The 26,993-nt window shown below is 34.9% G+C and overlaps 2 protein-coding genes across 14 annotated transcripts in view; one reads left to right on the top strand and one right to left on the bottom strand.

The window, feature by feature from the left end:
* Nucleotides 1–748: 748 nt before the first annotated feature.
* LOC141399278 (pyridoxine/pyridoxamine 5'-phosphate oxidase-like) lies at nucleotides 749–18,976 on the top strand. Of its 9 annotated transcripts, none has more exons than XM_073977755.1 (5): nucleotides 749–955; nucleotides 10,960–11,030; nucleotides 11,110–11,231; nucleotides 11,297–11,686; nucleotides 18,598–18,976. In XM_073977755.1, the coding sequence occupies exons 2-5, from the start codon at nucleotides 11,016–11,018 to the stop codon at nucleotides 18,722–18,724; spliced, it is 654 nt and encodes a 217-aa protein (XP_073833856.1). In that variant the 5' UTR covers nucleotides 749–955; nucleotides 10,960–11,015; the 3' UTR covers nucleotides 18,725–18,976. The 9 variants fall into 9 exon arrangements, with proteins under 9 accessions (XP_073833856.1, XP_073833854.1, XP_073833861.1 ...); XM_073977753.1 differs by having other exon boundaries at nucleotides 757–955; nucleotides 10,943–11,030; XM_073977760.1 differs by having other exon boundaries at nucleotides 786–955; nucleotides 10,993–11,030.
* Nucleotides 18,747–26,993, bottom strand: part of LOC141399276 (uncharacterized) — a 157,389-nt gene continuing 149,142 nt past the window's right edge. For all 5 annotated transcript variants that reach the window (XM_073977749.1, XM_073977748.1, XM_073977747.1 and 2 more), the window contains one exon: nucleotides 18,747–20,306. In XM_073977749.1, the coding sequence (XP_073833850.1) occupies nucleotides 20,127–20,306 (180 nt within the window). In that variant the 3' untranslated portion in view covers nucleotides 18,747–20,126. The remainder of the gene's footprint in view (nucleotides 20,307–26,993) is intronic.

Below are 26,993 nucleotides of genomic sequence, written 5' to 3' on the forward strand. Positions count from 1 at the left end.
AGCCTATTGATTTTGGTGATAGCCGGATAATATTTAGGGGTCGGAATGGGGAAAAACTCATTTGGAGACAAATTCAAAGTTTTATTCTTTGTGAATATATTGGCTTCTAGTAGGGGTATTCCATCGACAAAGCCTGTCAATGGAAGAAGAAAATATTACCTTTACATTGGTGTAAAGCAGGTTGGCGAAGGTGATCAAACAAGGGAGGTATCACAATAGTCGGTTATGCATCCAATTCTTCCATTTTTTTTGCAATCAAGCTACAGGTTGTAATTTTGATGGGATGGTCACGAAATTTTGGTTGCTTATGGGGTTCCCAGGGACAAAGAGGCATATTATTTTTGGTGGTAGTCGGTTTATATTCCCTAAAAAAATGTTGACCAGTGAAAAGCTTATGCACAGGGGTAGTGGTGTAGGGTATCACATGGTCGGCCCCGTCCCGACTATAGCCTTTGCTCACTTGTTATTAGTTTGCAAAAATGAACGGCGACAGCTAATTTGTTGTCGCCGGAAAATGGACTTTATGGCGACAGAATTTGACGTCGTTGGGCGACATTTGCCATACGTAATGGAAAAATTGCAACTGGCAACGCGACACGACTCGCGTCGCAATACGGAATCGACCCATTAATTATTTGAGATGGGACACTCTTTGAGTAAATGAGCGATATCATGTTGTGCATCATTGCATTAGAGAATGAAATAACAAAGTCGCCATGAAGTGTGTAGTTGACGTCGTTTACAAATTGTAAAATCGCAACCTCGACTAGTAATTTTATCGAATCAGTCGGTGTTTTACTTGGAATACATACATACCTACTTACCTTAACGGAAAAAAGTAATTCCCCATTTTACAAAGATTAAAAAAATTGTGAACGGTGTAGTATTTAAAAAATTGTGATTATTTATCCCAAATACACCATTGAAAGTTTAAACACTTTAAAAATAATAAGAGGTTTGTAGACACTTTTACTTTTATTAAAGGCATTCCCATATGCCACAGTTACAGGTGTTTTTCTTCGTCCTTGAAAAGAGATAACATTCATTTATTCTGAATTTTCCATAAAAAATGGAAGTTAATAGTAATGAGTCATGGCGCAAATGACGTTATACAAAAGTAAAAATTATTTTCCAATACGCAATGGCAAGTTTTCATAATGTAATGTAAGAGATAATTTTCAGCCAAAAAAAGTCTTTCTGAATTTTCCATAGAAAAATGGGAAGTTAATAGTGATGACTCAAATAGTATACGATGTTATACAAAAGTACAGTCGGACCTCGATTATCCGTGATGGTCGGGACCGGAGGCATTACGGATAATCGATTTTCCCGGATAATGGAGGCAATGCTTTTATGTAGTTTTATATATATTTTTATGTAAAAATGGCATAATATTGTACAATAATATGAAAATCTGAAATTTTTATTAATTTTTACGGTCATCCACCAAATTTTAGCAGTATACATAATATCATCATCAGATTCATCTGAATTGACTTTGTCCCATGGTTTTTGTGATACCATAAATACACAAATTGTGTAATTTACAGTTTTCGTTTTTTTACTTTTTGTTTGCTTAATCAAATTAATTTCCAATTAGTAAAGTGAGTTTTTACTCCCGGGCAATGAAGTTTATAACGAAAAATAGAAGAAATTGAAAAAAGTCCAACATTTCTTTTCTATCACGGATAATGGAGGTTCCCGGATAATCGATTCACGGATAATCGAGGTTTAATGTATATTCCAATGCGCAATAGAAAGTTATCACAGGTTCTTTATACATATCGTCACCATAAATGCCGGAAGACGTAACCGACATGGAAATGGAAATTCGTTTTTTGATGGAATCTGATATATTAAGCTAAAATACATGCTCTGGCAAAATTTCAAGCTTCTATGTTTAAAAATAACGATCCTATTCAAGAAATGCCAATAGACGTAACAGCATACTGTAATTTTCATAGAACACAAAAGGCGTAACCCACATTATTTCAAAACTAAACAGCAGTACAAACAATCTATTCTTTGATATTTGCAGCAATTATAATGTCAGAGGGAGGGCTTATTGAGTTAATGTATAATTTCCACGGGGCGGATTCGGTTAACCGGTTATTTGACCCGAAAGTCCAGGATCAAAACCGGGTTAGATCCAGTTCTACTGAACCGATTACTACAAAATGGGTAAGGTATGAAAGCTTATGGAAATACCTATCACATCATGTCTTTTACTCGGCTTATTTCTCCATATGTGTAATTTGACTCTTAGGTTATCATATCTCAAGAATGGTAGCTTTTTTCAAAAATCACAAAGACCATTCTTTTATTTAATTTTTAAGGCATAACTTTGACTTTAGACGGTTTTTACTGGTCTTACAGAAAAAACCCATAATTGAAATAATTGAAGATGATGACAGAAGACCTATGCCCTGATTTAAATAAACATCTAAAACGCACGTATGGAAAACAATATGTTAACCGGACAAAAGGAAGTGGTTATTCGGAAGGCAATGCTCGTCCCGATATTGTTCATTTTTCCAAGAGAAAGAACGAACGGAAATGTTCAAAATTTGAGACGTTGATACGAAAACGTGTCAGTGGTCAAAATTCACGTTGTTCTAGTACAAAGATGTATTCTTTAAATACGGATACGATTAGGCTGTAAATTTGCAAAAGATGGTCTGGTCAACTAACCCATGGTTTAATAGAGATCAACTGATTGTAATAATCGAATAGGTCCAGACAAAAACGCAAATTTTCTGTATTGGTTTGGATTATACAAAAAGACAGGAAATCCTACAGTCACTGCGAGCATTGACTTTTGATCATAGCAGTATAATCTTTTTTAAACTTGATATCAAAGACGAGTAGCAGATTCTACCATAGAGAAGTCCGACAAATTTTGAGGCAGTGAATCCTCCTCAGATGTACACACAAAGGCTAAAAGTTTCAAGAAAGACTTAAAACGCTTAATTCCAAGTGATTGTCATTACTTTTATGACAACATTCCTTATGACAATTAAAAGTTACATTTAAACTGTTACAGATCATTTAATTTATATGAACTATATTCTGTCAATAAATTGACTTAAATACAACAATAAATATAATATTCCAAATTTAATATCGTCTAATACAATTGAAATTATAAGTAATTATAGTGATGGTTGGAATAAACAGTTCACCTAATTGTGTTCCATTGAAATATCAACGTCAAGACTGGGAATTGAACCCAACACTGTCAGATGGCTAGTTTAAAGTTCGCTTAACCGCGTAGGCCAATAAACCAGTCCTAATTTGTTTATAATTTTTCATTTATACTAGTTTCTTCAAATGTATACTCAATAAATTGTAGGTTACGTCTTTTAGTATTTCAGAAAAATACAATACCAAAAGACGTAACCCACACAGCTTCTAACATTCTGGAAAAAAATGTAATTTTTTTCAAAAAATATATTTCTTCTCTGTCTTAAAACACGATACTAAAATTTTTCGATATTTTATAACACCGTTTTCATTTTATAACGTTTTTTGCTTCTCCTGTAAAGTTTTATTTTTGCGGGTTACGTCTTCCGGCATTTATGGTGACGATATGAATGTGTGTACATACATACACATACAAACACTCCGATGTGCAACAGGCGGTTGAAAAAAGACAATTTTGAGCCTTTATTCGTCAGATTATTAAAGTTTACAATGGGCGCATTGTTGGCCGCAATATGTATTGCCAAAGACACTATATGCAAGGGTTCCAAGGAATCCTAACTCGAATATTTTCACGCATTTAGGGTACTTCCCGACGTAAAGTTTCAAAATCTGCCCGATTTCACCAGTAATTATTTTTTGTGTTGTACAGTGTAATCGTTAGGTACCATTGAATGAGGGCTTTACCAAAACATGGGCCTATGTTGACAATTTTTCGTGGATATACTTTGTGTCCACTGGGAACCTAAACGTCAATTTTCAGATAGTTCAGTCCTTAAATTACCAAAAATCTGGAGTTACTGTAACATGTGGACTATATTATTGGGAAAAAATATCAGTATCTGTTTAATGCAGCAAATAGTACAAATGCAATCCATTACAAAAGATGATACAATTAGTTATTTTATTGTGTTATAATCTTTTGAGTTGGGGCTCAAATTTTAAACCGCAACTTAAACCTCGTTTTTCTTGAAACTTGATTTTTTGAGATGTGACGCTCTTTGAGTGAATGAACCATATCATTAGTGCATCCATCATTGCATTAGAAAGTGAAATAACAAAGCCGCTGTGTGGTGTGCAGTTGACGTCGTTTACAATTTGCCAATTTACAATATCGTAACGCCGACTAGTAGTTTTTAACTAACCATCAGTCAGCGTTTTCTTGGAATACCTACATACTTAACGGAAAAAAGTAATTCCCCAAAATAAAGACTTTTGGACATTACACAAAAGTTGAAATAACTGTGAACGGTGTGTAGTAATTGGAAAATTGTGATTATTTATCCCAATACAATATTGAAAGTTTTAACACTTTAAAAATAATAAGAGGTTTGTCGATATTTAACAATTTTATATAAGGCATATGTATGTGCTTTTCTTCGTCCTTGAAAAGAGATAACTTTTGTTTATTCGGAATTTTTCATAAAAAATGGAAGTTAATAGTCATGAGTCATGACGCAAATGACGTTATACAAAAGTAAAAATTATTTTCCAATACGCAATAGAAAGATTTCATACTTTCTTCATATGTTTGTATGTATGTGTGTACATATATAAAACACTCCAATGCACAACAGGTGTTTGAAAAAAGACAATTTTGGGCCCTTGTGGTATCATGGTACAATAAAATAAGATAGTAGTTGTTTATACATAATAATTAATATTACTAATTCTACTTTAGATACTTCAAATAAAACACAACAGCGTGATGACACATTGAAACTTTATCAGGAAAAGCTGTTGTGTTTTATAGTTTTGTAAACATTAAAATACTATTAAATGCAATTTATAAAGTGTAATGGATTGAACACTCGATATTTTTTCTGATAAAGATTTAGAATTTTAAACGAAAATAACCAGAATAATATTGGGGTGCCACCGTGGTGCAATGGTATGCACACCCGCCTTGCATACATAAGGTCGTGGGTTCGATTCCCCGGCCAGGCAACATCAAAACACTTTTCAACGGTGGCAAAATACCCCTCAGTAATGTTGGCGACATTTCCTGAGTATTTCAGCCATGTAAAACTTCTCTACAAAAGTGGTGTCTTAGACACGCCGTTCGGACTCGGCGATAAACTGTAGGTCCCATATCATTGAGCTAATATGAATCGGGGTGCACTCATTGATATGAGAGAAGTCTCCCTTGTCCCTATGGGATGTTGTGGAACAATTATATATAAGCAGAATATTCCAAATTTCGTTCAATCATCCAAAAATATTCCGAATGGTCTAAAAATCACCAGAATTTGTTTTCAGATTTTTGAAAATATTCTGTAGTGAAATTCTGTAACTCATTTTTTGAGTTACCTCCAAAAATCGGTAAAATTAAAGCACTAAACTATGAATGAAAAATGTCAGTAAAGGTTGACAACACTGTTTCTGTGTGTAGGACTTAAGGCTATATTACACCATGTGTTTCCTTGTGTGTGTTTTAAATTTGTTCATCTACATGTCGAACACGTAGTGCGACCCATTCAAAAAATATCGTAGATCAAAATGATGTGGGATCTTATACGCATTTTTTCGTGTGCAGTTGGTAAATAAATTGATGGAAGATGGAAGACAATTTAACCAAAAAACGAAGAAAATGAGTGCAGAAAATGCAAACGTGAGACATTTTAGCAAAATAGTGTTTGTTAGGTCTTTTATTTACATTATGTTGTTAACATTTATAGGTTATGTCAGACAAAAATGTACATGCGGTGTGAAGGAAAAAAAAAACTAAAAGTAGTATGGAAAACGCGAAATATAAAGAATACTGTATGGATATAAGGAACATACGAGATTGATGCTGGTGTAAGATAGAATTAATTAGCGACACCTTTATTTTGGTTTGGTTGACGTCAGCTTGTCTGTATATTACCAGCAACATTTGACGGAAGGGGTTCCATTCGATGACGTGATTTCATGGCATCTTTTGCATTGGTTCAAACGAAGTCGTGATCATTAGCATTTGAACCAATGCAAAGGAAGTTGTGAAAGCTTCGATCTTTTCATCAGCATTTGAACCCATTCCATCGATCCAATAGAGATGAATTTGGTGTTTTTATTTCTAAATTTTTTTCTCTTCTCGAAATCACAACCGACGTTGTTAAAACTTGTTGCTGGAAGTCGTCTGTTAGCACAAAAAGTCAGCAAATGAGAGCAATTTGAGAGAGACATTTTGACAGTTCTTTTACTGAGAGTTTGCCAATTCTAGCTGGACCGGTGTTGCTCAAAATATTTTGTGCATTAGTTTCTCTGAGCGAGTCTTTCCTTTGCTAAACGACGACAGATGAGAATAAAGAGAACATATGTTGTTGTTGCAGTCACGTTAACGTATATGGGTGATCTTGGCTGAGCTGGACAAATTTCTTCTAAAGAACTTGTAATTCTTCTTGTTCTGTTTTGGCATGTCAGCTGATTGCTTGCTGGTTTTTGCTGGGAAAGTGTCTGTTTACTTTTTACAATTTTCTTGCAAAAGAGAATAAAAACTCCTTACTCTCTTAGAAAGTTCTTGCTGGAAAAGTGACCAGACAGACTTATTTTCATGAAATTTGTCGTTCTTAGTTCGAGTTCCCCCACTACAGCAATTTCATAAAATTACTTCAGCATGTTCCGGTCCACACTAGACTGATTTCACTGAAAAAATTTCATCAAATTATACGTCTCTAGATCGAGTTCCATAGTAAAGAAATATCATGTAATTGCTGTAGTGTGAAACTCGATCGAAAAACACCTAATTTCATGAATTTTTTTTAATGAAATTCACTCTAATGTGGACCGGGACTATGGAACTCGATCTAAGAACAGATTATTTCACGAAATTTCGTCAATGGCATCAATCTAGTGTGGACCGGGACTAATTACCGAAATTATAAGCATTTTAATTTTACCAATTTTTGTCGGGAACTCGAAACAGATTTTTCCGAATTTGTGATCAAACATCCGATAATTTCCGAACTTCGTATAAATCACCTGAATTCGTTCCGATTTTAGGAAAAAAATTCTATAATATTCAGATTTTTTTTTTCTGAATTTCGGATCAAACATCCAATAAATTTCCGAATATCGGATAAAAAAATCCGATAACGTTCCGAACTTTGGATCAACCATAATTTTTGTTTTTTTTTTTTGAAATTCTGAAAAATTCATCATATTTTCTGGCAATTACGGCAATACGAATTCGTTTAGAATTAGGAAAGAAACTCGAATGTTTATTCCGATTTTATTTTTCGAAAAAACTTTCCGAATCGTGGGTACGTTCAACAATATAAAGACAATTTTTTACATAACATATTCAAATATGTCGATGATATCACTACCTTATTTCTTTTATCTGCAGAGGGGTAAAGAATAATTAATTTCTTAAGGCAAAACCTAAATTAGTAAAGGTAGGGTCACATTAGGCAAATATTTGCCGAAAAATGACAAATATTTGTTTGCTTCAATCTGACCAGCAAATATTTTTCAATGGCAAACAAGAAAACAGCTGATTTTGGGGAAACAAAACCATTTGCCAACAAACAAAAAATTGTCCAGTTTGCCCATAATGTGAACACTCTTGAGCAAATATTTTTCACTCTTTTGAGTAAATATTTATTAGGTCTTACAAAAGTTTTGTAAGAGCAAACAAGGGCAAATATCTGCTGAAACACATTGTTGTCACCTATTAAAAAGGATATTATGAATATAAAAAAGATAACATTACTTGTAAATATATAAACAAAGCGAATATTTAATGAATACACAAATAAACAATTGAAATGTGAGTATGTATTCTCTGATACTGAATGATGCCCAAAACCAATTTTTCCGAATTCTCTGGACCAAATTTGATAAAATTTTAGGTGAAGATTTGTTAGGTATAGGAATAGGCGAGCTGTTTTTTATAACGGAAAATAGAAGAGGCAAAACGCGAAATTTTAGAGATTTATTGTGGAAACTATCGTTGATGGATGTCTTGGATGTAGAATACCGCTATCCAAACCTATTTTGGAAAACCTTATAATTAGAGAAAATATTTCTAAATTTAGTCAGTGGGACTGCAAAAATGCCATGAACACTGATTTCAATGCTTGCATTACAATTAAATAATTATTTTGGTTATTATTGTACTACTTCGTGGATTTATTTTTTAGTGTCTATTGTCTTCACGAAGTCGGCCAATTTTTACAAAAAAAACTACATCTTTATCACGGTGCGCCTGGTAGGTTCTTACACCTGGGAAGTTTCGTTGATTCTGAAACGCGCTGCCGTTTAAAGTTCATATTTTTTGGGATTTTTTAGGTTTTTTATTTTGCTTGGAAACAGCAAGTCCTATCGAAATGGGACTAAAGAAGGCGTTAAATGGAAATTATCTTCAAGGATTTTGCTCGAAGTCTTATAGAAATTGGACTAGAGATAATCTTATAGCTGTGAATATTCTCTATAACTTTTGTAATTTTTTCCTAGATTGTAATATTTCTTGAGATATATAACTTTAAATTGTGACATTGCAGTCACATGCAGTTATAAGCAGTCGATGGAGTCAGTGCATTGTCCCAATTTGAACTTCTATATCTCAAACATTGTAAACAATAGGAAAACGTCATAATGGTCAATCGTGTATAGAATTTTCAATTCTACATTTTCACTTGCGGTTTCCAAGCCAAATCTTGAACGCCTATAAAATGTGAACTTTTACCGCGACATATTTAAATATCGCTTGGCGATTTTTTGTTTTTTGATTTTTCATTTAACATTGTAGTTTCAAAATCCGAAAAACTTCCCAGGTGTAAGCACTTTCCATTCCAAATTGATTCAGGCGCACCATGTTATCTGTCAATTTTAATATATTAACACAAAAAATCCTTTTTTGGTTTTGAAAACATTACATTGCAAACTAAAAATTAAAAGCTGTTAATAAAAATAATATTCTAAAGCACAATGTCAATGTGCCATTATATACATACATATGTACATATGTATGTACATACATTCGCAACAATACTCAAATAAACTCATTCCGCAAAGGCACTCATTGCCAAACAGATGGTATTTTATTCCCATTCTCCACAACAAACAATAAACGAAACGCCATATTTTTTATTTCTCTCTTGAAATTTTTCTAGTCCAAATAAATTTATGTTTGTCGACAGTTTGCTCAAACAGTTTTTGGGTGAAAATATTTTTTCAAATGTGAACACATGGCAAACATGTTTGCCCGTTGCCATATTTGTCACTGTTTGAGCAAACAAAATAGGCCAAATATTTGCCTCTAATGTAAACACAAACAAAAATTTGCATGAAATTCACATTTGTTTGGGCAAATATCAGGAAACAAATTTAGAGCAAATATTTGACTAATGTGACCTTACCTTAAGTGTTGCGTTCTTCAAAAAAAATTTGAAATACATGTATTTTGTTTTGAATAACGCACACGCAAAACACACTAATATAGGTTTAATTTTTTGTCGAAATATTTACAGGGTGTTTTTGTAAAAATGCTTGCCTGTCACGCGAACCGTTCGTACTAAAACGTACATATACGTTCAAAATTTGGTTCTTGTAAAATTTTACGAACCATTCGTTTTTATCTGAAAGCTTTCATCTATTTCATAAAAGCTTTTATATTTCAGGGTTTCCATGATACTTATTTTGTGAATTTTGCATAGGCATCTGCACGTAAAATGTGTTACTTGATGGCAACCCCGATAAACAGATGACAAACAAAAAATAAGAAAAAAATGTAATCAAATTTGTCCAAAAATAATTGTGATAATATGAAGAAACGGATGTACATATACGCGTGTGCTTCTATGGAAATAAATAAAATTGCATTCCCTTTCAGTTTTCGTGTGTTTTGTGCCATTTATAACTCAAATTATTTAATTTTCATTCAAAACGATGGGTCTTTTCCATTCGTTTATTTTTGACGTATTCGTTCGTCCGATTTTGTTACGAAAACCAAAAAAATTACGAAAATAAAAAGGTTTCATTTGTTTGTCACACGAATACAAATGTCAACCGCTATGAAAACCAAATTGTCTTCGTTCATGAAATCGACGAACGAATGGGCAAAAACTTTTTACAAAAACACGCTGTTAATATAAGCATTTTTATATGTACATTTGGGTTATGACTTTTGTACAACCTCATATCCCTGTATGATATAATTGATGAGTTTTTACCTAAGATTACATAAAATCTTAATTGTAAAGTGATTCGATAAAAAAATACATATATCATTTTATTATATCATAAATAACTTTATTTCATATAACATAAAAACTAAAGGTGGTTTGTGAGAGACATTTTTCACTATTCAAATGAAATAAAAGTTATTTTAGTCATTAATGGGCAAAGGGTCATTCTTTCGTGCAACAGGAAATAAGTTTTTGAGAAAAATGATATTTCATTTCATAGTTTTTTTTTTTAATTGTTTTTTCAAAGTTGTTTGTGCCGAATTTTTTTTATAATAAAATGGAATGAATTTTAGTTTAGGCAGTAATAGGCAAAAGTTCATTCATTCCCACTACAGGAAACCATTTTTAAGAAAAAAATATCAAAAAGTCATAACCCTAATGTACATATGACTGACCCAAAAAAACATTAGACTGATCCAAAAATGGAACTCCCAACCCCTAAATTTTAGGGGGTATGAGTTCCAATTTTTTTTTTTTTTTTTTGGGTCAGTCTAATGTTCATACATATATGCATACGTGTTTCCCCCGCCTGTAATCATTAACTATAAATGCAAAAACTTATTTTTTTTTAGTTTTAATTCAATATTAGGTTTGTCCTTTTACTTACTATTTTACTGAGCAGATTTCCTCTAATTATTAAACAAAATGAATAAAGTAAAGGTAAGTAGTTCTTCATGCCAAAATCCTTGTCAAAAATAGCTACTATTTTTTCCTTGTGTTTTCTTTACTAATACTATAGAACTTACCACGATTGGCACGTATACGAGACTATCCTTCAAATCCCCTGCAAATGTTTAGAAACATATTGGAATGTGTTAATACAAAAAGTATCATTCCCATGAATTTGGCCACTTTAGATAAGTAAATAATTCCGAATTCCCATATTCCCGATATCTATTTGAACTTTTGCATAATATTCCCTTTAGCGAATTTGGCGTTCTAAATCGCACGGTAGTTTATCGCGGTTTATTGGATGATTCTTGGATATGGTTTGCTACCGAACGCAATTCAAGAAAATATCAAAATTTGAAGGATAATCCTAAATTGGCCCTAACAATACTATTGCAGAATGTGGAGATGGAAAAAGATTTGCCTCAAACATGGCAAATACGTTTACTAAGTGCTGAAGCTGAGGAAGTGAACGATGATGAGCAGTTAAAAGTTTTTTGGAAACAAGAACCATTGTTTCAAAAAATACGAAGCCATATTTGTGTATGTGGTAAGCCAAGTAATTTGGATGAACTTGATGCTAAATTCAAGGAGCAGTTGGCCATTATGGACAAGGAGAAAAGGGAACCGGAAATGACTAAAACATAGTAAGTATATTCATTTGTATTTAAAGATTTGTAGCACGTTACAATTATGCGATGTGGATTTTATTAAAGACTAGTGAATCCGGCGAACTTTGTTTCGCAGTTTGTTAGACATTGAAATGTACGACTTGAGTTTAAACATTTATGAGATTACTATTGCTGCACGTAATTATTATACCCTCGACCATAATAGGGTGGGAGTAATTAACTTTGTCACGTCGATTAAAATCAAGATACAGTTCACCACAGTAACTAAGATAGAGTTTATATTAGTCCTAGGATGTTTGGTATTGAAAATGAGATATATCGGTCCAGGTTTTGATATAGCTCCCATAGAACGGTACCTCCCGATTTTTGGTACTGTGAAGGTTTTAACTTCATTTTCACACCCAAATGGCTGGAATTTTACATTAACTGTTCCTTGGGGCTACAATACTCCCGTGGCATTTGGTGGTTGTTAAAAATCTTTAAAAAATCCACGTTTATTGTGACATCCCTTTTAATTGTTCATAGAACTTGTCATTGTATAGAAAGTATCTTGATTCCTTGATGCATAAGTTTAAGATTTCTATAAAAAGATTTTGTGGTATATTTGTATGTCTTTCAATGATGTTCCACTTCTCTTTGATGGCGTTGATTGCCAGGTTTACTGGAACACTGGGAAAGAGGGATATAACATCAAAAGATATTAATATTTCGTCGTCATCAATGTACTGATTACTGACTCTAGATTTGAAGTCGATTGCGTCTTTAATATTATATTTTGATTCCAAAATTGTTCATTGTATTTGGACAAGGCATATATACAGTGGTGTGAAAAATAATAAGGACACTTCAATCCATAACCATGATTACATTGAAAACTGACTAAAAAAGTGAAAATTTCATTAGTTTATCAATTTTATTGTTTTCTTAAAATATTATGAAAAGTATTATAAAAATATTTTGATTGCTTGTAACCATATTTTATTTATCATTTATATTTTTTGCGAATTGTCGTAGTTTGGTGTGTGAAAAATAATAAGGACACTTTATGAAATCTTTTAATAAAGAGCAAACTTGAAAGAAATTAATACCGGTTTTTACTTAATAATGGTAGATAATGTGTTTCAGTGTCATTAATACCTTGTAGACGATCCTTGGTTTTCTAAAACGAAAGCGCATCGTCCTGGCATCGAGTCGACCAAATTTTGTGCACTTCTCTACTGGTATCGCGTCCTACGCAACCTGTATAAGTTGGCAAAGGTCGCCATAATTTGATGGACACTTTCCCCTGCTTGATGTTTTAACTTTATTCCACAAAATTTTTCAATCGGGTTCAAATCAAGGGATTGTATGGGCCAGTCTAACAACTTAACTTAATTATGCTTGAACACCTTTTTTTCATTTTGCCGTAATTTTTGGGTCATTAACCTTGCTGAAGACTCATTTGAGAGGCACACCCTCTTCAGCATACGGAAGAATTATATTTCTCAAAATTTCAATGTAATCTGGTGATCTCAAAAACACTTTGAATACTGTATAGAGACCCCACAGCATAGTAAGGAAATGAGCCCCACGCCATGCTGTTACCTCTGCCGTATTTAACAGCCTTCTGAGTGTATTTTGGGTTATATTATTGATTTTTAGGTCTTCTACCCTCTATAGGAACAAAAAAAGTAACTTTGGTTTCATCGGACCAAAGAATGGTACGCAATTTTTCTTAGACCATGCGATGAGATTTCTAACAATCTGTATTATTTGTTGAATATTTTTATACCCTATACCTCTATGTGGGAAGTGTATAATTTTTCGATTAAAATTATACTTTTCTGACACTGTGAGCTCTAATGTAGTCACCAAATAGGGTTCTACGGGTTGTTGATGCGTCAGTATTAATATTTAAGTTGTTTTATATTCGTAAAGATGCGGTAAAATGGTATTTTTTATTCATCGAATAACGCGTATTATTACTACAGGTACAATTTTTGGAATTCTGCCACGAGTTTTTTTTTTTTTTAATTCACTTAAAAGAATCCTCCACCATTGCTTTTAAAAATTCTAAGCTCTTCCTGTAATTTTTCTGTATGAATTTCCTTCTTTATTTAAACATTTTATGATTTCTCGAGTAGCGTGATAACAGTGCGTAATTTTACCCATATTTGCAAAATAACTAAAAAATATCGGTATATTTAACATTTAATGAATAAAAATTAATTAATTTTAAGCTTTTACTCACAGGAAAGAATCACAAAAAATAATATCAATTTATTTTTACTAAAACGAAAAACTGTCCTTATTATTTTTCACAGCAGAAATCATGGATTTTACGAAAAATATTTGTTTTGTATAAAAACTAAACAGAAAGAAACCAAAATCGTAACAGGATTTCTTATTGCAATACATGTACATTTTCAAAAACAAATTTCCATCGCAAATTCTTCCATTTTACACATTTTAGGAGTGACCAAAAGTTGTGAATGTCACTGTCCTTATTATTTTTCACACCACTGTATGTATGTCGGCGAATTGACAAATGAACATATGGGGCGCAATGGGGTTCCTTCCTTATGTATTTTTGGAAGTCCGTATATCTTTGGAGATACCGACGTTCTGCTAATCAATTGGTTTTTATCTATTTCATTGATTATCTTCAAATCGTAGAGTTTTGTGATTAGCTTACTGCATTTGTCCTGTAATCCAGTAGTAGGATCTTTCCTTAGACGTTTGTAAGTACAAATGTCATTGAGAATTTGTTGCATTTTAGTGTCATATTCCGTTTTGAACATGGCCGCTGTCTTTGCCCCTTTATCAGCATTTAGTATATATGTAAATGTGTTTATTTTCTTTTAAGAACTTTGTGGTTTGACCCACTACCTCTAATATAAAACGATCTCTTTGGTTTAGTGATTTGTTTCTTATATGATTGTTGATGATAGTAATGAAGCATATTCTCGCATCTTCTTGTAAATCTCTGCTATCTAATGTTTGGATGCAGTCCTCTCCCTCTGCAATAGTGTTAAATAAAGGAAAAGTAGTTGTTGTTGATGGGAGTGCCAATTTTGGCCCTAGTGAGAGCAACCACTCAACATTGGTGGGAATGTCAGTGTTCGTGGTATTGACGAACCACATTTTGTTTTGCTGCATGCCTAGTTCACGATATTGTTGTTGTTTTTCATTAAAAGTTTTTCCGGTTTCTGTAAAAATTTTACGTCTCCACGTATTCCTCAGCCTTCCGCGGTCTCTGTATCCTTGGTGATTCCATTCGAGAGTTTTCTAATAGGTTTTCATTCGATATGGTTCTAGGCCATCATATTCTGAGGATGTTTCGCAGGCATCTATTTGTGAAGGTTTGTAGTTTGCGTTTTATTTCTTCGTTTACAGTCCATGTTTCTGATCCGTAAAGTAATACGGATTTATGCAGGCATTGTATACGTGTATCTTTGTTTTTGGTGATATTGCACTGGACTTCCATATATTCTTTAGGTTGAAATAAGCTATTCTCGCTTTAGCCACGCGAGATGATACGTCGTTTATTGCGCCTCCGTCGCTAGTTATGATGTTTCCAAGGTAGCTAAACTCACTGATATTTTGGATTGGGAGGTTGTTAAGATGGAATGCGGTTTGATTGACATTCCCTTTTATGTCCATAGATTTGGTCTTGTCTGCGTTGATTCGGAGTCCGAATTCTGCAGCCCGCTTCGAAAGTGCATTGATTTTATGTTGCATGCTTTCTTTTGTCGTGGCTAGTAAATCAATGTCGTCTGCGTATTCTAGATCCTCGAGCTGTTGGTTAATTTTCCACTGGATGCCTTTGTTTTGATTGTTGGTGTATGCTAGTATTTCGACCAAGGTACAGATGAAAAGTAGTGGTGAAAGCAAACATCCTTGTTTTACCCCGCTGTGGGTTATAAAGGGATCGTTAGTTTTACCGAGGTGAGACACTCTCATTGTTGCGTCCGTGTATTGTGCTTTAATAAGATTAATTATTTTTGTTGGTACACCTTTTCTCTCTAGAGCTCTCCATATTACGATTCGGTTAATTGGGTCAAAGGCCTTTTCGAAATCGACAAATGTAAGGTACAAAGTTGAATTGAATTCATTGCATTGTTCGATTATTAATCTTAAGCTGTTGATCTGGTCTACGCAGGATAGGTTTGGTCGAAACCCAGCTTGTTCTTTTCGAAGGCATAGGTCAAGTGTTTCAAGGATTCGGTTTAGGATTATTTTGTTAAATATTTTACATGCAGCAGGAGTTAACGCAATACCTCTCCAGTTACTGCAGTTTTTTAAATCGCGTTTTTTGGTATTTTTACAATGATGCAGATTGGAAAGAAATCTGTCGGTAAATTCTCTGTATTCCATATATGTGTAAGCAGAGGTAAAATTATTTTAGCTGCCTGCGGCTTTTCCGTTTTTCAGTTGAGGAATTGTAGTCGAAACTTCTATCAGTGTAGGGGGATTTATGTTTACGGGACACAGGGATTGGAGTAGTGTCATTTGAGCTTTGGTATGAATGAGATGACTGATCTGATTGACACGTGTGTTTTAAAACTTCTTCAAAATGTTATTTCCACCTATTAAGTTGCTCTTCGTCGCTCGTTAGAATATTTCCGTGTTTACCTTTGATGGGTATTCTCGAATTTGTCTTTTTTCCTGAAAGTCTGTCTCTGCTGTCTCTTTGAACGAGTTTTTAATTTTGTTCCATTCTTCGTCCACGTCTGAATTTGTGGGGAGAGGTATTGGTGGGGGGTTATATTTAGTGTTAATGCTGTTTATGAAACGCTTTTTAACTCCATCCGATTCTAATTTGAGTCGGTAATAGAAGTGGCGTTTAGGCTTAACTAAATCATCGATTCTTCTATATTTTTTAAGTGTGAGTTTGAGCTCGGCGATCAAAAGATAATGATCGGATGCGATGTCTGCGCTCCGTAGCACTCTCACGTCTTGCATCAATTTAAATCGTTTCTTGTTGATACAGAAATTATCTATCTGGCTTTGGGTGGAGAATCGTGGATCACGTGACTGCCAGGTAATTTTTTGGTGAATTTTATGGGGGAAGTATGATCCTCCGACTACAAGATCGTAATTTGAGCACGTTTCCAGGGAAAATTCTACGTTTTCGTTTTTCTCTCCAGGGCTTTGCTTTCCCATGACTTTTTCGAACCCGGTGTTGTCGCATCCAATGCGTGCGTTCATGTCGACACTAGCCAAGGTGCGATTTAATTCGTCGTAGAACTTTTCTTTAGTTTCTAACTCAATTACCTCTGTTGGCGCGTAACATTGTACTATTGTGATTTTACCTATGCTGCTTTTAAGTTGTGCTCTTATAATTCGTTCGGAGATTGCTGACCAGGAGATTAGGGAGTTTCGGAATTTCCTGTTTATAAATATTCCAATTCCGTGGGTATGCGGACTTCCTTCATTGCGACTAGAGTATAAAATGCGTTCGCGTTTAGAGTTTGTGAAATCACCGCTGCCGTTCCATCTCATTTCGCTTATGCCTATTATTGCGATGTTGGGTCGGGTGCATTCTGCTGATAGCTGGGCTAGTTTTCCGGTTTGATATAACGAGTTAAGCTGGGCACACATTGTCAGTTTTGAATGACAGCTTTGTTGTTGCTTGCTAGTGTGGCCATTCATTTTTGTCATTCATCATGCAACCGCAAAATGTGTTGTGGTTGCTGGACGGTTTGACAATGTGTACCCAGCTTTAACGTTCCTTGTAGCAAATCTTATCCGTGGGCATGCGAGTTTCGTCATCAGGGTATCGGTTTGTTTCGTTTTTCTGGTTTTCGTTTGATTGTTTGTAATCTTTAGAATTCAGCTGCAATGGCTGATAGGCCTAGTGCTGCCTAGTTTGGTGGTAGGATTGCTACCTTGTATGGAAGTAATTTGATTTGAGAGGTGTGGCCTCCAAACTTGCCAACGTCTCCTTAATTTTGTGGTGTCGACCATTTCCTGCTGAGCACCGGTTGTTTGAAGGTTATTCCTCCTATGTCCGGTCGCCATTTCCCCATCTGTGGCACCGGGAGCCGCCGCGTGAAGCCTGGGGTTGACATTTGCTTTGGAGAGGCTGTGTTTGACGCATCACAAAGCTTTGGCCCCCTAAAAATCTTTAAAAAATCCACGTTTATTGTGGCCTTTGGTGGCTACTGAAAATCTCTAAAAAAATCCACGTTTATTGGCGGGACGCTAGAGTCAAATGTGGTCCGGAAATAGGCAGCGACCACTTTCCGGTCGATTTGTGCCGAGTAATAAAAAATAAATTTTAAGAAAGAATTTTATCAACTTTTCAATCGATAAAAGTTACAGAGTAGGCCTACAGTTCGCTCTCTTTCCCATTTAAGCTTCTTATGTTCCGTACTCGATAGTCCTATTTCTTTGCCAGTTTGGTAATCTGTTTTTCGAATTGCTTTTCAGATATTTTCTTTGCTTGTTTGATTAAATCAGTTTGCATTCGGGGAAGTAAGTGATTGGACCACTGTTTCCTATCCTGGTTAAGAGGGCTGCTCTCACTATAGAATTAAGCTTTTAATATGTTTTTCAGTCGCTCTTCTTGGAATACAGACACTGCTTGTTGCCGCACAATCTGAGACCGTCACTGAAGTGTTATGTATATTCCCCTAATGGGTCCACAGGCACCTTCATGTCCATACAAGGGATCAGGCTAGTTCTCAAGTTTCGTCATATGCTAAGAATATTATTTAGCTGTCGACAAAAGCCACTGATTCTTTTTACACGTTTTTGTTCTTCCAATTTGTATATTTCTGAACTAACTGCGATTGCTGATCGAGTGCAATATAAACAATTGGAGAATGGTGAATGGCAGGCCTATCATGTTGATACTTAAATAAAGAGACAGACGAATCAATAAACAAGGGGTTTTTAAGTATTATTTTTTTCATCTTATTTCTATTGCATTATCTTTTCAGCACTGCATTTAAAATTATACCGAAACACTGGGATTTCTATATGGCTGAACCAAATGCCATTGGTGATCGCGTGCAATATAAACAATTGGAGAATGGTGAATGGGAGGCCTATCATGTTGATGATTAAATGAAGAGACACCAAAGAATTATTTGTATGATTATAACGTAACGTAACACATTTTATTATTATTATTGTAATAACATTTTGCAAAGGTTCAAAAGGATAAAAACAATGATGATTTACAAAAATTAAAATGTTAGCTTATTTAACTCTATATGTCTACATATGTGTCTATATACCTACATACATATATAAAATAAACAATACATTTTACAAACAAAATGTAAAATAATAAATTAATCAGATGCACGTTAAAAATATTTCATTGTTTTCTTATAGCTTAACTAAACGGGAGAAAAAGATTTTTATAAGTAAAACAATTTTTTCAGAAATTTTTTAAGAAACATTTTTGAATAATAATATTTTTATAGAATAAAATTTTTTATAGAAATAGAATATAGATACATTAAAATTTTAAAACGACCCCAAAAATTCCTTCAAAAATTCAGATACATTCACTCAGTCACGCAAAACATTCATTCACACAGTCTATAATTCGCATAAACAGATTCCAGACACTCTTTTTACTTAATTTTTTTTATAACAATACTTAAATTGAAATAGCGTTACAGATAATAATTAAAATGTTAAAACATAATGCACTCGAACAATTTATCTATCAGTAGTGGAATTCTGTAACTCATTTTTGGAGTTACCAACAAAAATCGGTAAAATTAAAACTCATTATTATGAATAAAAAGTATGAATAAAAGTTGACAACACTGACAGCTTTATTTTGGTTGTTAACTCCCGGTCCACACTAGCGTGAATTTCGCATGAAAATTGGCGTTTCTAGATCGAATCCCGCACTACAGCAATTTCGTGATTTTACTCTACCATGGAACTCGATCTAGAAACGCCTAATTTCATGCAATTTGTTTAATGAAATTCACACTAGTGTAGACCGGGACTAACTTACCGAAAATTCCGTTATTACCGAAATTATAAGTATTGTAATTTACCGATATTTTGTAAATGAGAAATTTGAGTTACAGAATTTCACTGCATAAACGAAGAAAAAAACTTAAAATAATTTTTTTGTTATATCGAAAGAAGAAGCATGCAAATTTAAAGTAGAAATAGTTACTAATAAAATTTGCAGAAAACTAACAAAAGAGACATCGACCGACAATATTAATTTGTATAGTACAATAGACAACAAAAAAATATTTAAATAAAATTGCGTTAGTAGATCGCCCAACAAATAGGCTGGAAAAAGTGCTACTATTTACAAAGTGCTGCTGTTGCCTGCTGGGCGTTATATTCATTTAATGCTTAGCCTAGATAACATGCACGATCATGCAAACAAACATGCCCAAACATTCCATTCTCAACCACCATTCACACATGAGTAAAATTACCCCCACATTCACACACATCATTCACCCCAGCCCACCCCACACCCCGCTTATGTTGCATGTACAGTTTCCCGTATCCAAGCAGCATTCGATGATATTTTGTCATACATTCGTGGTCTTTCAATGCCCGATGCCGCACATGCTATTCTCCACGATGAGACACCAACTAATGCCCATTGATTGGTATTCGGTATTAGACATTGTACTGGAGCACCCGCAAATTCTTCTTGCTGTAATGAAAAAGGGAGGAGAGGTAGAAAAATATTAATTAATATTAATAGATGTTAATAGAAAATGTTATGGAATACAGTGGTAAAAAGTAAACAAAATATTGAATAAGCAGAAAAAAAACTAAAATCGAAATAATATAATAATAATAATAATATGTCTTTATCTAAAGGCATTTAAATAAAAGTTGTCTGTAAATTAGTGACCAACATAAACATTTTTTGGACTTTTCATCTAAAATTTTGTGTTTTAACTGATTTTGGTTAAAAATTACACTTCTGACTGGTTTTGACAAAAAATAAAACAGTTGATTAGTAATATACTGGGGATTCTGAAAGGAAATCCCAGACCTTTCAAAAGAGGAATATATCAGTGGAGACAAGAAAGTTGCCACCATTAACTTACGCCTAAGTAGCAAAAGGGTGATACAGGGGCGAACTGTAAAGATCATTGGCAAATCATTGAGGAAATCGTTTGGTTTGGACCATATTCCACAGGATCACTACAACAACTAAAAGTGACAAATTAGGCCTGGTGAGGAAAGATCAGATTTCAGGCCTGACCAAAATGGCAGAGTATGTCAGTATGTCTCACGAAATGCATGCTCGAAGTCTTTGGTAATCAAAACCAGAATATGGGAGGAGACCTTGTATATGAGGAAATTGGAGGTATTCGACAGTGAGGAGAATGAGGATTGCACTCCTTGTAATGGGATTAGACGATCTCTCCTTGGCCAGTGTGACAAAGACTAAGTTAATGTCGTAAAACGTATACATACTATTCTCTCCTTAGTTGTCAAGATCGGAGGCCACTGAGCTGAAACAAGGGAATTGAATTTGTTAACTAGCGTCGACTCACCGACATTACCACCTTCGTCGAAACTGCAGCGCATGGTGAGGAAGGCAGAACAAAGAGGTAACGAAGTACTAGTAAGCAGGGATACAAAATCACACAACATTTCGTGGGGTCGTACTAACGAAAACATAGTCGATGGTCAGACTAGCAAGGTTTCTTGAAACCAATTTCGTAAAAGTTTCTTTTCAAGTTTCGTTAGTGTCCATGATGTCGCCATGTTTAAATCGTGCTAGTCTGACCATCGACTAACCAGACCGACTCATCTCGTCGGGCTGTGTCTACGAAAACTACATATTTCAATGTTTGAGCCAGAATCAATTTATAATACCCTTCCCATATAGTGATGTAGTGGCATTAATATTGAGGATTTTTGTATATTAATGGGAAAATGTAGCATATTGAGAAAGTTCTTAAAAATTGGTTTGCACCCACGTTGGGCGCCATATTTGTTATTTAAATATTTCTTACCCACAATAGGATGTCAGTTTCTCGATTATCAAAACTAGTTAAACGATTATTAAACTAAGGCCATGTTTATATTATAGCCTTTTGTAGGGTTAACCTTTATTTGACGTATACGCAAAGGAATTGACTTTTGAAACCCTATGGGTTTGTTAAATCCGGTTATATATAAACGTACTATAACGGATAAATTATCGGGTATGTTCTGAGACACACTTCACCTCCCACTTCACGCCTCAAGCATTTTGTTCACCTCATATAGTATATCAAAAAGTAAAAAAGTATTAGTCGGCTTTGCCGACAGAGATATACCCTCAGTCTATGTAAATTGAAACTTTCATCTACGGACAGATCGAATGTATTTAGGATCTTTTCAGAATTTTGTAGCCCTTTTTGGACATTTGAACTTGCCGACAAAATTGTGGATTAGAATTTAAGATAAAAAGTGTTGCGTAGTAGGTACTTAAAGGAATGTGCCGAAATATCCCATTACAGAAGTGGATCATATTTTTGGAGTCATATTTTTCGATCGATAAATTTATAAATTTTGAACCAGTTTTCCAAGAAACATAGACTTGTCCACGGAAAACATAAAATCGCTGTAAACAGGTCCACAACGAACATACATTTCCAAATGATCTTCGAACTGACCCTAAACTGCACTTACCCCCAGTTTTTGTAAAAAATTTTATTCTTCTCACACGAATTGTCAAATTTTGTAGATCGATTTACTCGTTTTAGCGCAAATGTAGTGCGCTGATTTTTAAATGAGGAATCCTTAACGATATATGGAACGGGTATACGAAAAATTAGAGGTGTATGTCATCTGGGGGCTGAGCTATGAATGCCTAAATTATTACGAATACAGACGAACGAACAAAAATAAGTTACAAAAACTGGGGGTTAGACACATACGTTGAACTTTTGTGGGGGAGGTACCCTAAGGAGATGACCGATTTGGGCCAAAGTTTGGACCAAATTGGTTGCCCCGTTCAAGAGATATCGTGCATGCGATTTGAGTGCATTTTTTTTTTTAAATATTTGGGGGTAGTAGCTGAAAAATTTTACCGTCGTAATTGAGGCAGAGAATGTGGGTTGCTTCAACAAAAATCAAAGTGATTTTGTGTGGGAAGTACCCGAAGGAGTAGACAAATATAGTCTATATTCGAACCTGATCTATGTCTGTTAGATATATTAGGATGTGTAAAGTATGGATCAAATCGGTCACTCCCTTCAAGAGTTATCGTGCGCACAATTTGTCCGAATATTTTTGAACTTTTGTGGGGGAGGTACCTCAAGGAGTGGACCGATATGGCTTATCTTCGAACTTAAACTATGTTTGGACAAAATAATACGAAGGCCAAATTTTGTGCTCAAAAAACTACAAACGGCGTCATAGTGTTTTTTTCACCATTCAGGCTATTTTCTCAGGATGTATGAACTTGCCCCTGATGAAACTTGTACGTCAAATAGGGGCAGCGAGTACAAGTTGCTGCAACAAAAATCGAAGCGATTCGAGAGCAGGTCTTAAACTGAACTTTTCCGAATTTTTGTGTGGGAGGTACCGGAAGGAGTCTATCGATTGGGTCCATATTGGAACCACATTTAAGTCTAGTGGAAATTTCAAATAGGTTACTCCCTTCAAGAGTTATCGTGCGCACAAATTTCCCGAACATTTTCGGGGGAGGTATCGGAAGGAGTGGACCGATATAACCCATCTTCGAACTTAAACTAAGTTTGGACAAAATATTACGAAAGACAAATTTTAGACCTAATCGGTTGATCCGTCCGAGAGTTATCGTGCGCTCCAGCCAGCCAGACAGACAGACGGACAGACATTGTTAAATCAACTCCAAATTTTCTGAAACACATTTCGTCCAAACAAACTTGGGGTCTAAAACCATTATTTCGATGAGGCACATTTTGCCCGTGTATATACCCTCGTTAGCATAAATGTAAACAAAATAAGTAATAACAATTCGAAATTTGTTATTATTTCCGATATTTCAGTAAGACAATGTGGTTAAAATCTAAAAAAAATACCGTAAATCAAGAGGTACGCTTCTATGGGTGATATAGGAAGACGTGGACCTATACTGATAATTCTTTTCTGGAACATTTTATAACCCAATGAAAGACTAAATAACAAATTTCAGTCATTTCGGTGGAATAGTGACGTCACATCCTTCACAATTACGAAAATCGGGAGGTAGCGTTGTATGGGGGACCTATACCGACAAAATTCAGTCGGAAAGGGTTCTACTTCCAACGTAGACTAAATACCAATACTAAATACCGACAAATTTCTGGGAGAAAGTTCTATACCCACATCGAATACTAAGTACCAAATTCCAGCCATTTCGGCGTGATAATGAGGCTATAACCTTCAAAATACCGAAAATTGGAAGGTACCGTTCTATGGGGGCTATATGAAGCAGTGGACCTAAACCGACAAATTTCATATGGAACGTTTAATACCCCATATGAAGATCATATACCAAATTTCAGCCATTTCGGTGGAATATTGAGGCCACAACCTTAAAAATACCGGAAATTGGGAGGTACCGTTCTATGGGGGCTATACTAAGGCGTGGACCTGTACCGACAAATTTCTGGGGGAAAGTTGTATACCACCGACGAAGACTAAGTACGAAATTTTAGTTATTTCGGTGTTATAATAAGGTTAAAACCTTCCAAATACCGAAAATCGGGTGATACCGTTCTATGGTGGACCGATATAGCCCATTTGCAATACCAAACATCCTAGGAGTAATAGAAACTTCTATAACAAATTACAAAGCTCTATTTTAAAAATTGCGAGCTGTATGATTTCAACAGACGGACGGACATGGTTATATCGACTTAGAATTTTACCCTGATCAAGAATATATACATATATACTTCTTTATATGGCCTCCGATGAATATTTCGATGTGTTACAATTTTGTTCGGATAATGTGTCTGAAATTTAAACATGCTAAACATTGGATTGTTATGGAATTTATATCAAAATGTATTATATACCCAACGAAGACTAAATTCCAAATTGCTGCTATTTCGGTTAGATATTGCGGCAAAAACCTTCAAAAAAATGAGAGTTACCATTCCATATGGTTATATGAAAACGTGGAGCTCTATCGACAATTCTTTGCAGGAATGTTTTATACTCTAACGGATACCAAATACAAAATGTCCATATTCCATTTCGGTTGGAGCTTAAAAAAATCGAAATTCGGGAGGTATCGGCCTATGGGAGCAAATACATGCTGTTTGTCAAGTAATTGTTTTCGAACCAAGAAAACTAACATTTGTCTGTATTAATTTATGAAAAAATACTGATAATTGTGATAAAAATGTCGGGTTTTTTGCAAAAATTAGTTGGACGATTTATTTAAGACAAGACAACATGTATAAATAAAAAATTTACCCACGTAGGGATTAAATACTGATAAGTATCAACAATTTTAGGCATCGAATATCCGTACTAGGAGAGTTACCATATGGACCAAAGGAGTGCCAGGTCATATTACATGTAAACAGGGTCCTATGGGTCTTAAACCGGAAAATCTAAATCTGTGTATATCAGAACGTACTGACCATTCTCTGCGGGAATAGCTTACCTCCAACAAAGACAAAAAAACGAATTTTTGCCCTTTTCGTAGAAATCTCTGAAGCTAAGTTTTGTACCCCCAACGAAGACCAAATATTAAATTCCAGACATTTCTTAAGATAATGAGGTTAAAACCTTCAAAATAAAAACAGTTCAGTTCTATAGGAGCTTCATCATTGATCAAGAAAAAGTATATTTTCTATAGGTTCTCCGATAAATAGTTCGATGTGTTATGGTGGAGGGTATAAAAATGGGATGTATTTACGACTACTGCCACATTTCCATTGTCTAACCATATACGCCAACTTTCATTGTCTAATAGATCAGAACAAAAAGTTGAATATTTCCCATAGAGTTTTGCCCATACTGACGCTTAATATTATCCAAAAAATTAAGAGGCTTCTTCCACCCTGGGACCAACTGAAATTCCCTGGCGAGCAAAATTTTTTCCTGTAGCCTGATTGTAAGTTTTGGATAGACGGACACCCATAACCAGACCGACTCATCTCGTCGGGGTGTGTCTACGAAAACAAGTAAAAAAGTAAGTATCAGTCGGCTTTGCCGACAGAGATATACCCTCAGCCTGTGCAAATCGAAACACTTTTTTCACAAAAAAACTTATGTATTTAGGTGCTTTAAAAATTTTGGTTGTATGAACCGACAAAAATTTTGATTAGGATAAAAGTTCAAACATTTTACGGAAAAGGTACTTAAAGGAAAGACCAATGGGGGTGCCATAGCGGGTTTTTACACCCTTCGGGCTGTTTTCTCAACAGGTATGGACTTGCCGCTGAAACAACTTTTACCATCGTAATTGAGGCAGCGATTGTAAGTTGCTTCAACAAAAATCAAAGTGATTCAATAGCAGGTATTAAAGTAAACCTATCCAAAATTTTGTGTGGGAGGTACCGGATGGAGTGGAAAAATATAGTCCATATTCGAACCTGATCTATATCTGGTAGATATTATGAGAATGTGTAAAGTATGGACCAAATCGGTCACTCCCATCAAGAGTTATCGTGCGCACAATTTTTCCGAATATTTTTGAACTTTTGTGGGGTAGGTAGGTACCTGAAGGTGTGGACCGATATGGCTTATCTACGAACTTAAACTAAGCTAGGAAACAATATTACGAAGGCCAACTTTTGGCCGGAATCGGCATTTCCGTTCGAGAATTATATTGCGCTTCCACCCATAAACTTGGTGTCATAGGGTTTGTTTTTCAACTTTCAGGCTATTTTTTTCAGGAAGTATGGACTTGCCCCTGAGGAAACTTGTACCTTCGTATAGGGGACAGTGAGTACAAGATGTTACAACAAAAAGCAACGCGATTCGAGAGCAGGTCCTAAACTGAACTTTTCCGAAATTTTGTGTGGGAGGTACTCGAAGTTTACCGATTGAGTCCATATTGAAACCTCATCTAAGTCTGGTAGAAACTTCCTAATGTGCAAAGTATGGACCAAATCGGTTACTTCCTTCAAGAGTTATTGTACGCACAAATTTGGACCGAATCGGCAAATCCGTTCGAGAGTTATCTTGCGCTCCAACCACTACACACAGTGTCATAGGGTTTTTTTGTAACTTTCAGGCTATTTTCTCAGGAAGTATGGACTAGCCCCTAATGAAACTTACAGCGTCGTATAGAGGACAGCGAATACAACTTGCGTAAACAAAAATCAAAGCGATTCGAGACCAGGTCCTAAACTGAACTTTTCCGAAATTTTGTGTGGGGGGTACCCGAAGGAGTGGACCGATTAAGTCC

This window comes from Musca autumnalis, unplaced genomic scaffold (assembly GCF_047663935.1).
Source record: "Musca autumnalis isolate F117 unplaced genomic scaffold, ASM4766393v1 scaffold_3, whole genome shotgun sequence".
Classification (NCBI taxonomy): domain Eukaryota; kingdom Metazoa; phylum Arthropoda; class Insecta; order Diptera; family Muscidae; genus Musca; species Musca autumnalis.